The sequence below is a fragment of the Haliotis cracherodii genome, unplaced genomic scaffold, assembly GCF_022045235.1.
Source record: "Haliotis cracherodii isolate W230 unplaced genomic scaffold, xgHalCrac1.p SCAF_5, whole genome shotgun sequence".
Classification (NCBI taxonomy): domain Eukaryota; kingdom Metazoa; phylum Mollusca; class Gastropoda; order Lepetellida; family Haliotidae; genus Haliotis; species Haliotis cracherodii.
This window is the reverse complement of record NW_027266308.1, coordinates 41,656,830-41,672,923: the sequence shown is the minus strand read 5'-3', so window position 1 is coordinate 41,672,923 and position 16,094 is coordinate 41,656,830. Positions and strand designations below refer to the sequence as shown.

Here is a 16,094-nt window from a genome sequence, read left to right as displayed (position 1 = left end):
CAATATCAGACAGGACATGCATGAGTGCAATTTGCACACCTGGTAGCAATGTTAGTGAGTAAAAACTTAAACACAGGCTATTAGCAATTTGAACAATACTGTTATATGTTTATATTCCGGGGCAGAAGAGGTCACTTATACCCATGCTTGTAAGAACTAATGAATGAGGATTGTGTGGTTTATGTCTGACATTACTGATTGTGTGTTATCATGTCTCAGTTGTGTGGGTGGTTCCTCATACTATATCAACCATAAGTTATTTACAGGGGCTGTAGCTGTAGTATTGCTGACTGGGATCATGGGGATATAACCAACATCACTCTCTCACTCACTAGCATACATGTATACACTAAACAAAGTACCTGATGCACAAGTTACACAATGTTTTTCAGGGCACTGATGTTTCAAGGAACATGTTGACCATTAGCTTCCAGAGTCAAGTCATAACCATGTAATGTTGTGTGCAGTCAAGCAGTTGAGAGATCTGGTCTCTGATTGAATTATGAAGTACTGCTGCTTTGCCCTGTTTTTAACGGTGATGAATATTTGTTTGACTGTGTTGTCCATTTTTCTTACATTTATCATTTCTCAAAATATTCAGTCACCCATGACCACATAAAAAAATACATGAGTGACAAAAAATTAAAATCCGCTCCAAATAAGTAAATAACAAAGAGAAAATAGGTGTTTTCTATATTTGATGTCATCATGCCCTTGAGTTTTCAGCAGGCCATTTGGTCTGTTGTAGATTCACCAATGAATTTTAGATAACGTGATTGGGAAGAGTATCAATTGAGTTAATAATGTAACAGTCAAGTAAGCCTGATTGCAGTGAAATTAGTCTGTGGTGCATGCAACTTTAGCCACTAGTCTGAAGCCAGAGTCAAGTAAAAATGTTATGTGTGTACATTAAGGTTAAAAAACAATCCTGTGGCTGTGGGGTGACAGTGGTTAGGGTAGAAACAGAGTTTGTTTGTATGTTTATTGTTTGGTTTTTTTAATGCTGTGTGGAGGAATATTCCAACTATATGATGGTGACCTGTAAACAATTGAGTTGTCATAATCTGATACATGTATGCAGCATGAGATCCATGTTTGTTTTGCAACAGCTGAATACACTATTTGCTTCAGTGTAAGTACCAGATACGCAAAAATGCCCTCACTACAGAAGCAGGTGATGTTTGTCTTAATACATGCCTGACCTAGATGAAGGTATTATAAAAAAAGTAGCCCTTGCCAAGACTTGACATAATTGTGTCTGAATGAATGGTGTCAGTCGGACTGACCACTTACTGACTTAGTGATCTGGAGATTAACTTGTTTTGACTCGGTAAGAGGGCTTATTGTCTGATACACTAGTTAGTAGGCTTAAGGCTGATGAGATTAATGGGATCCTAGATTTGGATTACAAACTTTCCACAATTAAGTGTCATGAGAGTTGCATAAATCTAATTCCTTATAAGTTCATTTGTTCTTGTTTTCTTTATTCAGCGTTTGAGCCCAAAAGTATCAATAAAATATCAGACCACTGCCATTGGGTGAAAATTGTGAAATAGCATTTGATGTGTGATTATTTTCAGGTATATCAGATCTCCGGATAACTTTTTGAGCAATTGAGTTTTTACTCTAGGGTTTCTATTTTAATTTGGTTATTACATTTTTCATTGGATAACCAATATTTTGTCACTCATCTATTCATCACTCTATTGGGTTTTTCCCCAAATTAGTGAACATTTTAAGATTTAAAAAACATGAAATAATGTTTCAGATGTATGTGACTGTTCTAAATATATAGGTTTTCCTTGGAAAGTAAATTACCTCGTAATTGTCTTTCGGAAATTAACTCCTTTGTACGCATGCTGAAAAAGCTTCATAGGGTATTTACGCGAGCTGTTTGACTTTGACTTTTTCATTTAATGCATGCGTTTCTGTATGCAAATTAATTAAAAGTAATTGGGTTTTGAATATTTTGTTTTGCATATTTTACGCAAATACACTGCTTATCTGTAGCTCTGTATATGTATATATGTAGAGATATATTGTCTGTCTTTAATTTAAAGTACACATTAGATAGCCAGCATGCAATGCTATCTTTGAAAGCCTTATCCGTAGCTTGACTCTCAAGCCTAAGATTAATGATACTATGCTGATAATTACATTGAATCATGTGTTTTTTAAATGTAAGTGGTATCAATACACTTAATGAAGTTCAGTTGGGGATGTGCCATTATCCGAACAGCTCAGCCATCACTTCCATGTTGTAGTTTGTCCCCGCTCTCTAGATTAGAAATTAGACAACTACTCATGTTCAAAGGCTTTATCTACAACACTGCAAAAGAAACTCTATTATCAGGGAGCGCTCTGTGCAGCTGCATACCGAAAATACATTTCTTTCACACATCAATACTGGAGGCTGTTGTCCTGTGGGTTAACTGAAGAGTCAGAAAGCAGAGGACCCAGTATCATTAGCTCTAATAAGGCCCTGTGTATTGCACTGGTCGGTCATTATGCCTGGTTGTCTTTCCACATTGCAGCTCTCATACTTTAACACAGATAAATACATAATGATGTTTGCCCTCACCATGTTTTGTTATCTTGACCATTGCTGTTTGTAACCACCATTTATCGGTGTCATTTGAATTTCACAGATACATCCAAACCTTTTGTTACCTTGATCATTTTGTTTGTTTGTAACCACCATTTTCCCGTGCCATTTGAATTTCACAAAACACACACTGCCGAGTCACAACATGTCCAAAATATCGATGTTGTTCCTGTATTTTGATAAAACGAAGATCTAACATGCTAATTATCACGTAAGGTTGTGTATATAACATTTTTATCAAATTGTTCAGTGTAACATATGTAAGGTCTACACTTGAACCAGATGTGTCCTGAAGGTGTGTTGTACTTACATGTAATAGGCACTGCTACAAGAGTCCTCTTGACAGTAATGGAGTTGTCATAATAAAACATGTGTGGTTCCTACTACATGTACTCACTAACATCCATTTCAACAGACAGATTTATTTCTAAGACGTTCAGCCGATGGCATTGTTCTACATTCAAAGCGTTCTGGAGACCCTCAACAGTAATTGCTTGTAGATATCCAACAACTAGATTTGTGTGAACGATCTGAACATTTTGTCACTTGGGTTTCATTTGCCTTATGTCTGTCTTTGTGTTGATAAGGCTACACCATGGGATAAATACAAGCTAAGATTTGAAGTTTGATTTGAAGGAGAGCTATCCAGGTTTTCTGCAAAATGTAATGTATTTTATGTCAGTACCTGACGTTAAATTGAAGACATTATTGTTTCTAATTAATCAGTAGCAGTCAAATCTCTATAGCAACCTGAGTGGGAGGCTGTGCTCAGTTATTTCATAGTCATGGCTTCTTCATGTGACTAAGTTATTCAAGGACAATGGTTTGGTGTAACAATAATCCACAGACCTATGACAGTGCATTTATGTCTTGTTAAAATATCTATAGTTAACATTGTTGCTCTGTTACGTTGTTAACACTAATAACAGATAGATGCAAGATTTGAAGTGTTCTGACCCAACAACATGAACAAAGATATAAAGTATGCAATACAGACAGGTAACGCTCAGATATCCATAATCTTTCTGAATTTATTATTGACAAGCCTAGGGCCTTTTCACAGAATAAACTTCATTAGTTGTTATATTTTCAGTCACCCGGGTAGCCTTGTTTGGATTCATAATGTGTTGGGCCAGAATGGAAGCGTGTTAATATTGAAAGTGTCGGCGACCCCCTTTTAACTTTTTCATTATTATTGATCCAACATACCCTTGATATCTTGCCCGCTAGCCAATTGCTAAGCATTACAGTATTAGTTGTCATTTCCTAGTTGATGTAAACAAACAATATTGAATTTCTGTAACTGATTTTGGGGTAACATTTTCCATTCCCTGTGGGCAAAATCCATCCATGACAAAACAGTTTAATAACACATAATAAGCAGTGTCTCATTCTTAAATATTGTATTCTCTAGTATGAATTTATTTTTTATGAACAAATATTTTTCACTTTGAAATTGTAACAAATACATGAGGGCATGGGAGCAAGTTACTCAGGTAGCTGTAGTAGCGTTTTGCTAATTTGTGGAGTGACATATATGTATTTGTTCCTACCTGCTCCTATTAATTTCAAGTCCAGGGCCCCTCTCTACAAAGGGATCTTTGCGCTAAGGTGATTATAAATCCTATAACAACCAGACCCTGATCTTTGTAACAGGACACGCCTGGAAATGTAAGTTTTTGATGTGAAAAATAATTATGTGTATAAAAATTAATGTATGCGCATGTCAATGTGCTTGAGACATATATACTACATCACTGTCCCCTCGAAACACACAGGATGGACTCTGACTATTTCCAGGTACATGTGTTATATTGACCTTGGAATGATGTAAGCCAAGATTGTTCCCTCCACAGACTAAGAGTGCCCGAACACAGGTGTACCTGGTCTCCATTTTGCAAGTAGTTGTGTATGTCAAGTCTATGCAGAACAGCAATGATAGTGGGCGTAATGTCAGTCTGGTATGTAGGTCAGGTCAATAATAGATGTTTTGCATAGAACTCCAGCTAAGATAAAAGGCGTCACCATTGGAGCTGGTGTGACACATGACTGATTGATGTGCTATATACAACTGTCAACATTGACATATGTCACTCATTGCTGTGATATATTGAGTTTTATATTGTCTTTGCTGGATGGTATGTGTTTTGGAGGCGTGTTTGACAGTGTTGCATTTTAGGATGCCATTTTAAATGTATGTTTTCACCTATACCAACTTTTTTATAGTTTAAGTATCAGTTTGATGATTTTCAGTAATATATTCTTAAGTTATTATATTTTATTAAAACAAAAATGTTTGTTATTATCCTGATAAGAAATGTGTTACTGATGGCACTGGTTTGTTAAGAATCAAAGAGTTGAATGTTTATCAGCTTCAGGCAATTCGACTCTTTTTTCCAGCACTCTCCTAAGTAATGGTAACTTACAGGCGAAGCATCAAATATAAGACATTTCCAATCCCCAAAAGGATTCTTTTAACATGAGGTTGCTTCTTGCAAGATGACAAGTGCCTTGTATTCTGTTTGTCTACCAATATAGGTTGCAAAATCTGAACATAACTTTCATTTCAATTTCAGTATCAATCAAAAAGATTTTGCTCTGTCATATGAAATACATTTTTTGTTGACATTCAAATTGCCACTTAAATAACATTGAGTTTCTAGAATTAAAATTGACAAAAGTATTAAACATACTTTTACAAGTCCAGCAAATTTTAAAGTTATATTTGTTGACTTTTGTTCATTAACTGTGTGAATGCAATGACATTTTTAACATCATAAAATATTTCTTTGGATATGTGATGTCACGTCTTTGTCTGGAGCATGTAGGTGTTTCTTACATAGGTATTTGGCAGGGTTATATCAAACCCTGTGGTGGCATGCACATTCTTTATCAAGCTTCCTGACATTTCAAAGATAGCACTTAAGTCAGAAATAGATTTTGCAGAAAGAAGTTGTTTTTGTTGTCAAAGTTTGATCGTCAGACAGTTGCTATGGTCACTACAATCCATCAACGTCAATCACTTGCAGGTGAAATAGTTATGTCTACGCACCTCAGAAAATCAATTCCTTTGCAAGTCCCTCTTCATAAGCTGGCAGTTTGAGGAATAACTAACGCCTTGATATGTACAACATGTTATTAACATGAGATCTGATGACATGTGACATTTATTGATTAGGACTTGACAGTTGCTATGTTTAGAACAAGTGAGCCATGTCTGCTTTGTAAAAAACAGTTTCATGTGTGTTCACACTGGACTTGTTGATTAAAGGGAATGGCACTGAATATATCACAACTTAGCGCTGTGCTACAATGACGTTTGTCTCGCTGGAAGGTAGGTGGACTTCTGGCAAACTCTGTTGTCGTTCATAGCACGCCTGTTGCAGGCAGCTGGGATTTCTGACGAGGCTAAAGACGAGCTGCTGGAAGCAATTAAGATCATCTCGTCACAAATGTTTATGGAATGATCTTTGTTAAGATGATGGAGAAAACATCCCCAAATGCACTGATTTGCCGTGCCACCAGTTTAGATGCAGATTTCTGCAAAGGTACTTTGTGTTCCATGTTGTTTTCTTACATTTTGTGGCCAGTGGTGAGAGCTATGTCTGCTGCCCAGGGACCATGATGAAGCATCCGTCTGTGAGATTTGGCAGTCTCTGCTGAGACAGCATGCATATGTTACTTGATGGTCGGTGTCTGTTTCTGTGGAAGTATGTGCCCGTGTGTTGCAATGAAGGGAATAGTGATACCTTGCACATAGTTATGCTTCAACACATTTTAACTTTGCTGTCTATTTTTATCTTGGTGTCAAGGCCATGATTGATCTGGTTTATTGTGGACTTTAAACAGTACATAGTTTGATCTCTTGCTCAATAGGGGGTGTTTAGTAAAGCAGGATTTTTGTGACGATTGATATTTCTAATGTAGCATTGTTAGTGCTTACAGTGCTAATCTATTTGATTAGATATTGATCAAAACCTGTTGATATGCTGATAACACAATAGATTCTAATGCACACTACAGTATTCCCCATGGAATGTTTTTGTGTTGGCAATCCATGTAAATGGACTTTGTAGGTAACAATTAACTTAAGTGTTTGCTCCAATCTGAAATGGCCCCTCTCCATGATCTGGTGGATGGAATGTCTGCCTGGAGAGCGGAATGTTGGGTTTTCGATCCCCGTCAGCATCATACCAAAAGACGTTAAAAGATGGTACTTCTTGTTACCCTGTATTGACGATCGTCATTAAGGGGCTAAAAGACGAACTGGTCGATTCTGTGTCAGTTTTTGTGTCTGAGTGGGGTATCCATGTTAAACTGTAGGCTGGCACTATAACCTCACCTCACCTTACCTCCAGTCTGCAATTGGATTGCTTAAGCATTATATTGATTTGTCAGATCTGTAATGTGAGTATGGTATAGCATTTACGTCACTGCTGGTATTCATTATTTGATGATGTTTGGGGCATTTTTTACCAGATGTTTTGTGTGGAATTTTATTCTATAGCATCAAAACTGGTAGATGTCAACGACCAGTTCTTAATGATTTGTCAGTGATGGTGAGAGTTGATTGTCTAACATATCTATCGGTAAATTCATTTTCGAAAATAGAAAGCTGATTTCATTATTATTATCTGTGAATGCTTCTTGAAAGCAAGATTTTATTTGTATGCATAGTAGTCACTGATTATTCTTTGAGCAAGCCATTATTTCATATTGTTTATTTTTTATTGTTGACTATAAAAAAACCATAAGTAACTATTCTTCCACTGTCTTTTGTCGAAGGTGTTTCTGTTTAGAAAGACAAATTTATTAAAAGAACTTGTTGGTTGTATTATCCTTTGAAAATTTAAAATGGGCAAACTCTGAAAGTCGAAGTTGTGAGGATTATAAATAGGAAGGTGTTTGTTTTTGTCAATTCTTGGTTTAGTCTAGTGTTCCATGGAACAGGCAAGTCTAGACTGCCAAGAGTAGATCACTGTTCATTGTCATGGCCTTCTGTGTCCGGGGAATGCATTCAGATATATTAGCTGTATTTGTGGGAGGGGTGAACAGAGTCCAAGTTCTTAGCTGATTGAATGGAAGAAATCTCTGAAGCATGACGCTTATTTAACCTACTTGAAATCCTTGCTCCGAGGAGAGCCAAACCCACTCTAGCATAAAATAACTAAGAATCGTATTCTAGAATATGTGATTTTCAGAAGGTAAAATCTTTGCTTGTGGTAAGAACAGCCTTTGTTGTTTCGGTGGTGTGTTATTGTATGAGGGGAAAGGGATTACAGAGTATGTTTGTACAGGTTGAATTGTGCCCTGTGAGACGTAGATAGAAAGTTAATGCAGCAGAAGTGATGAAATCTTTGCACAGTTGGGTGTACTGATCTTCAGGATTTGTTTACTATTTACTTAATAGCTACTGAATGTTATGGTAATGTTAATTTTGCAAATGTAATCATTGGTTTTGTTTAGTTTTATTTAAGTTTCATTCATGCATTCTAATATTTCAAGCCTGTTGGGATTCTGGGTAAAAATATAGGTCCCTAGAGACCTATACTTGTTGACTTGGCTGATTGCATGTCAGCGCATACCGATTGCATTGATCGTTGTTCATGATGTCAATCACTGGATCGTCTGGTCCAGGCTCCAATATTTACATACCAATGCTGATGGTGGCATTGAACAAACTAACAATTCTAATATATCTATTTTCATAAAAAAAGTACCTTGTGTTTCTGAAAACATGGTTTACATGGTTAAAGGATATTGGGATATCACTCTTTTATGACACTGGATGGAAACCTTTCAGCATTGAGCACTGATTTATGTACAGGTATTCATATTACTACTTGCTACTATATTGCTACTTACGAATCTCTTGGACCCGTGAAGATGCGGGGTAGAATAGGTCTTAACTAACCCATGCTTGCTGTAAAAGGCGACTATGCTTGTCGTAAGAGGCGACTATGCTTGTTGTAAGAGGCGACTAACAGGATTAGGTTGTCAGGCTTGCCTACTTGCTTGATGTGTCATCGATCCCAATTGTGTGGATTAATGCTCATGATGTCAATCACTGGATTGTCTGGTCCAGACTCAATTATTTACAGAGTCGTCATATAGCAGGAATATTGCTGAGTGTGGCATTAAACAACAAACAAACGAATGTGTCTCTTGATGTAAATGTAGACAGTATTTGTTCATGTATGGTCCCTTATTCTGGTGAATTATTTTGGTTTGATTGCAAACATTTGTAATTGGTACACCTGTTGCCGTAAATTTGACACTGAGTAGTTGGTCATCTTAGTAAACAATTGTTATAATTAATATGCCTGAAACATTCTTTATTGGGGTCTTTATTATGTCAGAAAGATGTGTGAGATAAATAGCTTTGACCCAAGTACAAAATTATGCTTTGAAATCTTGATGACAATATCAGAGTTCACAGTTTATCTCTGTACCTAAAGTTGTTTTTAAATTGCATCAAATAAACACCTGTCAATATGAAATATTATGATATACTTAGGAACATATTTCAACAATCGCTGGTTGTTGTCAGTTTTGTTCATAAACAGAAGATACTTACCAAAAGGATGACTCATTGAAGAAGTTAAGGCATTATATGTCTGAGTCAGTTATTTGACCACAAATGACGGCACTTCTTATGACTTGACCACATGTTCATCTTTAAACATTAGCGTCATACAACAGGTACAAGACTAATTGGATATATGTGAAGTGAGTGAGTGAGTGAGTGAATGTTGCTCAGTGCCAGAGTCAGCAGTATCACAGCTATACCACTGCACCCTGTAAATTGTCTACCAAAAGTACCAGATTCCTATATCCTATTGACTCTTTGTTGATCGGCATTCAGGGTTAGGAATTAATTTGTATTTTCACTAATCCGCATAAGTCATCTGCTAGTTGACCGAGTTGTTTTCTACCCAATGGTTAAAGTGTTTATCCACAAATTCATATCACTTGTCCTTCCTGCATTTACTAGTCACAGACTAGTCAATTTCAAACCCATGAGGTACTGTCGACCTATTCTGGTCCAACACCAGGGAAATAAATGTATATAATGACATGCAAAGTGTGCTGAATACATCTCCTGAAGGATCTACAAATGCAGCTATAGTGTGATCCAGGTGTCTGCCAAAAATGTATTTTGGCAGGGAAGATCAAGTTTGACTGAATAGTGAGTGAAATCTCACAGACAGACTGACTAATGTGTGATGGCATGTTGTTTTCTGTTAACAGAGGCAACACCAGCCGAAAGGGAGGAGCTCTTTGTCCAGAAGATCCGCCAGTGTTGCGTGCTCTTTGACTTCGTGCAGGATCCACTCAGTGATCTGAAATGGAAGGAAGTGAAAAGGGCCGCTCTCAACGAGATGGTGGAGTATGTCACCCAGAACAGAGGAGTGATCACGGATGCCATTTACCCGGAGGTCATACACATGGTGAGTATCTCATAGGGTTAAAATAGGTCCAGCAGCTACCCATGCTTGCCGTAAGAGGCGACTATGTATGTCGTAAGAGGCGACTAACGGGATCGGATGGTCAGGCTCGCTGACTTGGTTGATGCACGTCATCATATCCCAATTGCATGGATAGAAGCTTATGGTCCAGACTCGATTATTTACAGACCGCCATCATATAGCTGGAATATTGCTGAGTGTGGCGTTATCATTGATACTTTCTACCATGAGGTCATACACATGGTGAGTATCTCATTGACAAACTGGGTGTTATCATTGGTACTTTCTACCGTGGAGTTACACACATGCTATAAGAACCATTACCATCTTTACTTGTATCCCTGTAAGTTGTGTAAAATGTCTGTATACCAACAAGTTGTGAATTAAGTATTTGTGTTTATCTTGCAGTTTGGGTCAAATCTGTTTCGGACATTGCCACCATCGTCCAACCCAAGCGGGGCTGAGTTTGACCCCGAGGAAGATGAACCAACACTAGAGGCAGCCTGGCCACATCTACAGGTTTGTGCTGATACAGCTCATGTACATTATATAGCACAGAGCATCAGGAAATACCAGTCCAGCAATAGAAATTGTCAACAGGCACTTTATTCCTTGCCAAACTGCCCAGTAGCTGAGACATAAGGACTAATATAAATTTGCCATTTGTAAGGGTTTTGCTATATGTTACCCTTATGAAGACTAGTGGACTAAGTGTTAGTTTCTGTTGCTGCCAGTGTTTGGATATGTCATTTCTGGGCCGGTTAAATCTTTGTATTCATTGACATGTCTAATACTGTGTGTCCAGTTATCAAGACTCAGTTTCTCAGGGGATGTAGGGTCTACAGCTGTTGTAACTTTCATACTTAAAAAAATAGTCTTGCAGTGGTTGTGGCACTGATGTGGATTTTTAAAATGGGATTCAGTCTTGTAAGCTATCAATTATCGTCACTGGAAAGTACCTATGATGTGAGGGTGTGGGAAATGGGGTATAATGTCATGTTCCAAGATTATTGCACATAAGAGGTAAGGTGCATGCACATGTGTATGTAGCTGCTTGTATTAGTCTGGTGTTATAGTCCTAGACCACCGAGATACCATGCTGCGGTTAAACATGGATACCCTACTCAGACACTGAGCCGACCAGTACTTTTTATATCTGCTTTATGCTGAGCTCCAGTCAGGGTAACAAGAAGTACCATCTTTTAACTTCATCTGGGAAAAAATGTTCTGGGGATTGAACCACTGACCTTCAACAATTTTGTAGAGACGCCCTATCCTCTAGACCACAGAGGCGTTTTCCGTATGTCTAGCAGCTCCAAACAACTTTCCTTCCAATTACCTAAAGTGTACAGCTGAAGGACAAGGTGTCACTAAGAGCTTAGCTAAGATATGTTTAGTCTGATATGGGCAAGTCATTCCAGGTCTTCAGCAACCCTTCCTTGCCGTAAAAGGCGACTATGCTTATTGTAGGAGGCGACGAACGGGATCGGTTGGTCAGGCTCACTGACTTGGTTGATGCATGTCATCAATCACAATTGCATGAATCGATCCTCATGGTGTCAATCACTGGATTATCTGGTGCACTCGATTATTTACAGACCACTGTCATATAGCTGGAATATTGCTGAGTGCAGTGTTAAACAAACAGTTAGCAGCCATATGGAAAGAGCCCAAATATGTTTGAGATGCCTCTCCAGATGCATTAAGACTTACAACAATGTATTGTTTTTCAGCTGGTGTATGAGTTTTTCCTCCGGTTTCTTGAGTCTCCGGATTTTCAACCAAACACAGCAAAGAGATACATAGATCAGAAGTTTGTTCTGCAGGTAATTACGGTCTTTATCTTGATTTGCATGTTTGGAATATAATAAGTAATCAACATGAATAATGGCATGATCTCTTCTCTAGATATTAATGCTTGAAGTCTTGATATTTGCTGTTTTAATCTAGTGAAGGGAATCAATGGGGTTCAGTTGTAAGAACTGCCCAAATGGGGGATTTGGTCACCACTTGAGCATGTACAATGTTTGGATGGGTAGCTACCAGTTAAATCAACTCGCACTGAAGCTCACTCACACTGTTGGCCACATGTTTGTATGACTAAGTGGGATTGCTTATATGATGTAGCTTTAATACTGATGAATGAATGAATGAATGCTGAAGTTGTTTGTTTTTTAAGAATGCATGTTATGTGTGTTGTAATGATATGATGATGCAGTACATACTTCGTAGTTAGCATTAAAGTCAAGTGGTCCTTGTCAGAATTCTTGTATAGAAAGTTGAAACTTTAAGGGGCTCTTAGATTCAATACTACAGGAGCAAACCTCACGGGCTCTAGGACCCGCTTCATTTCAAACAGGAGCGGTAGGGTAGCCTAGTGGTTAAAGCGTTTGCTCATCACGCCGAAGACCCGGGTTCGATTCCCGACATGGGTACAATGTGTGAAGCCCATTTCTGGTGTCCCCCGCCGTGATATTGCTGGAATATTGCTAAAAGCTGCGTAAAACCAAACTCACTCACTCACTCACTCACTCATTCCAAACATTTTACGTGGGTGCATACAATACATGGTAGCTTGGAAGAAAGGTTTGACAGTCATGAAACAAGTTTGTTCACCATAAATGCACAATCTTAATTCACTGTTTGTCTTGTTTCAGCTTCTCGATTTATTTGATAGTGAAGATCCCAGGGAAAGAGACTTTTTGAAAACAATATTACACAGGATATACGGAAAGTTCCTGGGTTTGCGGGCATACATACGAAAACAAATTAATAACATATTTTATAGGTAAGTATCTAATAATATTTTAGACATTATTTGGATAAGATTGAGGCAGAGGCTGTTGACATCATATTATTAATGTTAAGTTTATATTGTTCAAGTAGCTGAACCACAGTTTCGTGTGAACTTACACTGTGAGGACTTGTCTGTCATCTGAACAATTACAATTTCATCGATTCCTCTCAAAGTGCCTATGGTGTTTGCAACTCGTAAAAATAAACCTTTCTCACAGAATTCAGATCCGGTTTGTAGCATGGCTGTTATGACAGCCATATTGAAGTATCATTTTGCCTGTTATGTATCTGAAAATGATTTAGGGTTAAGTTCGGACTAGTAGACTCAAATGTTTTTGGTCCAGACTGAAATTGGATGTACAAGGAGTATGTATATTTTTGTATTTGCCCATTCCAACTCAATCTCATTAAAATCAGATCTTAGTTCTCGCTACCGCTAAACTAAGATCTGAGGACATCCCATTACGGGTCACGTCAGATCGACCTTGCATGAACTTTGACCGACCAATGGAATGACCAACCAATGAAATGACCAATCAGAAGGCCGCTTTCTCGTGCTTTACGGCACTAATTTCAAATTGGCGACTACGCTTCGAAACATATTTTGACAAATTCTCGATTACAGATTTGAAACCTGAACAAAAAAACATTCTGGAATGGCTAATAGATGGTTTAGATTGTAAGGATTCAGTCGTTAAACCCGTAACTATCGTTCAGAATACCCCATGTTAAACTTTTCGAGATTGCATGATTAGAAATCACAATCCGACTGTCACTTATATAATCCGGTAAGCGACGCTCTGATTAGTCGGATGAAAGGTCGTTCTGACGTGACCCCTAATGGGATGTCTTCAGATCTTTGTTTAGCGGTAGCAAAAACTAAGGTCTGATTTTAATGAGATTGTAACTCTAATGATATCAAGAAACAACTTGAGTTTATGAACTCATCTTATCCATGGACACTTTAATCAGTTGTTTTAACTAGATCGAGGTATTGCCACAATAAAAAACAAAGCTTCATCCACTACTCATATAGCACATTGCATGGTTATTCATAATGAAACCATAGAAACATAATTCTTCATATTTCTTTAGATCATTAAAAAGTTGTCAATGTGAATTGTGATGTTGTGGACATCATGAGATGAAAGTGAGCTGCAGAGCCTCACAGCACTATTTTGTCAGATTAACTCAAAAGTTGATGCTCTGGGCACCATTTTGTCTTGTAAAATCTTGGAGCTTATCAAAACAGGTAGTCAGACCTGTAATTTAGTTTGTAATTTAACAGATCAACATTTTGCATATTTTTCTCATTTATTATATGAAAAAACTTTATGTTATGATTTGAAATGTCATTATCATTCCGATAAGTTAATGATTGAAAAAGCCTTCCACGTTGCTTTCAATTTTATCCCTTTGTATAGTTAGTTCTAACGGCCAGTTATTTCATAGAGCATACTGATAAGGTGTTTTAGTCTTTTTTCCAGGTTTATTTATGAAACAGAGCATCATAACGGTATTGCAGAATTGTTAGAAATCTTGGGAAGGTGAGTTGTTGGTTTCTGCTACTTTTCTATTAAAAAAGTTTGTTTTAGAAAACAAATTATTCATTTTACTCTGAAGGCTTTCCAGCCTAACCTCACATACTGTTCTGTAGGATTTGGGATGGGTTCTCTTAGGAATTCTATTTTAGTGTTTGCCTGCTAAGATACGTACTTCAATGGCATGGTTGAGATAGTTAGTTTACATATGCTAATAGTCTCTGTGACTTAGTAACCGTGTGACTGTAGGTGTCATTTCAAGATCTAGTGTCTATACTGATTGTCGCTTTGATGAGGTATGGTTCCTTGTTCTGTTGACTTCAATCTAGAGTCTTTCCTATTGGTCACTTTTGAGCCTTTAACCTTAGACTCTTATCTTTTCCCATTACTTTAGGAGTGTGGTAGAGTAGTGGTTAAGGTGTTTGCTTGTGAAGATAGTGTCTTGAGATTTTAATTGCTGTAAAATATTGTTAGGTATTGCTCTTTGTTCCTTGAAAGTTCAACTGATGTCTCCGAGTTGGGCAATATTGGTAGTTGCGTTGTTAAAGTGTTAGCTTGTCAAGATCTTAAGTTATAAACACTATGCTATTATTAGATACTGCATCAGATAAGTCGTTATATCAGGAAAGGCATTAATAGTTTAGTTAAGATAACTTGAAGTTCAACTAGAATCAATATTCACTAAGATGTATGTGCCTGTAAGTCGTGAGCTGGTTAAGAGAGGCCTGTCTTGTTTCATTTCCTAACGTGTCCGTCAAACTGTCATTGATTGATGATTAGCTAGGACTCTGCACACAACCTTACTCTGATGTGCTAAGGCCTGATAGAAAGTTATTACCACCCTATAATGAGGCTTGTTGTTTATGGGAAGGTAGATAATTGTGTTTTGTCATGTGTACAGTACCCTGTGGAATATGTCTGGCATGTTTTTGCGGTCATGATTAAGCAGAGCTATCAAATTTTAGTGTTGGTTTGAATTTTGATGATTGGTTAAAACGGCGCTAAAATTATTGAAAAACAGGCATTCAGATGTTATTCCAATGTGTGTACTTGCCCTTTTGATTCCTACCTAACATGTGTGATGTTACTGATAAAAAAAAAATTTCAAGAATGAAATATTGCACTACATCTTGGGACTTTCGGCAGAGATATGAGTATCAATTAAAGAAATAATACCAACATAGTTTGGCAGATGTATAATTGGATCAGCAAAGTCTTTTTAGTTTTTATTTACTGTATATAATTTATACTGAATTCGTTTGTCTAAAAATTGTTTTGTATTTGTTTCAGTATAATAAATGGGTTTGCTCTTCCTCTGAAGGAGGAGCACAAAGTATTCTTGCTGAAAGTATTACTCCCTCTGCATAAGGTGAAATCTCTAAGCGTGTACCACCCTCAGCTGGCCTACTGTGTGGTGCAGTTCCTAGAGAAAGACCCCAGTCTCACAGAACCAGTGAGTCAATATTTCTTCTACAAAGCTTTTTGAAATATATTTTGTCAGTCTAGTGTTTTGGACAGGAGTTGTAAGTTCTAATGAGAAACCTCTTCAAAACCTGGAGCATCACAGTGTTAGTGTTTCCTGGACATGACACATTTAGTTATGTCATGTTGTCTTGCAACTTAATACTGTATGCTAGTAGCACCTGTGAAGATCCGGGTAGAAAATAGTCTTCAGCAACCCAT

General features: G+C 37.5%; 1 protein-coding gene across 14 annotated transcripts in view; it reads left to right on the top strand.

Annotated features, from left to right (window-relative positions):
* Positions 1-16,094, top strand: part of LOC139442908 (serine/threonine-protein phosphatase 2A 56 kDa regulatory subunit delta isoform-like) — a 47,307-nt gene that overhangs the window by 15,466 nt on the left and 15,747 nt on the right. For 12 of the 14 annotated variants that reach the window (XM_071223828.1, XM_071223829.1, XM_071223820.1 and 9 more), the window contains exons 4-9: positions 9,857-10,056; positions 10,483-10,593; positions 11,808-11,900; positions 12,732-12,862; positions 14,346-14,417; positions 15,702-15,864. In XM_071223828.1, the coding sequence (XP_071079929.1) occupies positions 9,857-10,056; positions 10,483-10,593; positions 11,808-11,900; positions 12,732-12,862; positions 14,346-14,417; positions 15,702-15,864 (770 nt within the window). The remainder of the gene's footprint in view (positions 1-9,856; positions 10,057-10,482; positions 10,594-11,807; positions 11,901-12,731; positions 12,863-14,345; positions 14,418-15,701; positions 15,865-16,094) is intronic. The other 2 variants (XM_071223822.1, XM_071223823.1) reach the window with 1 other exon arrangement.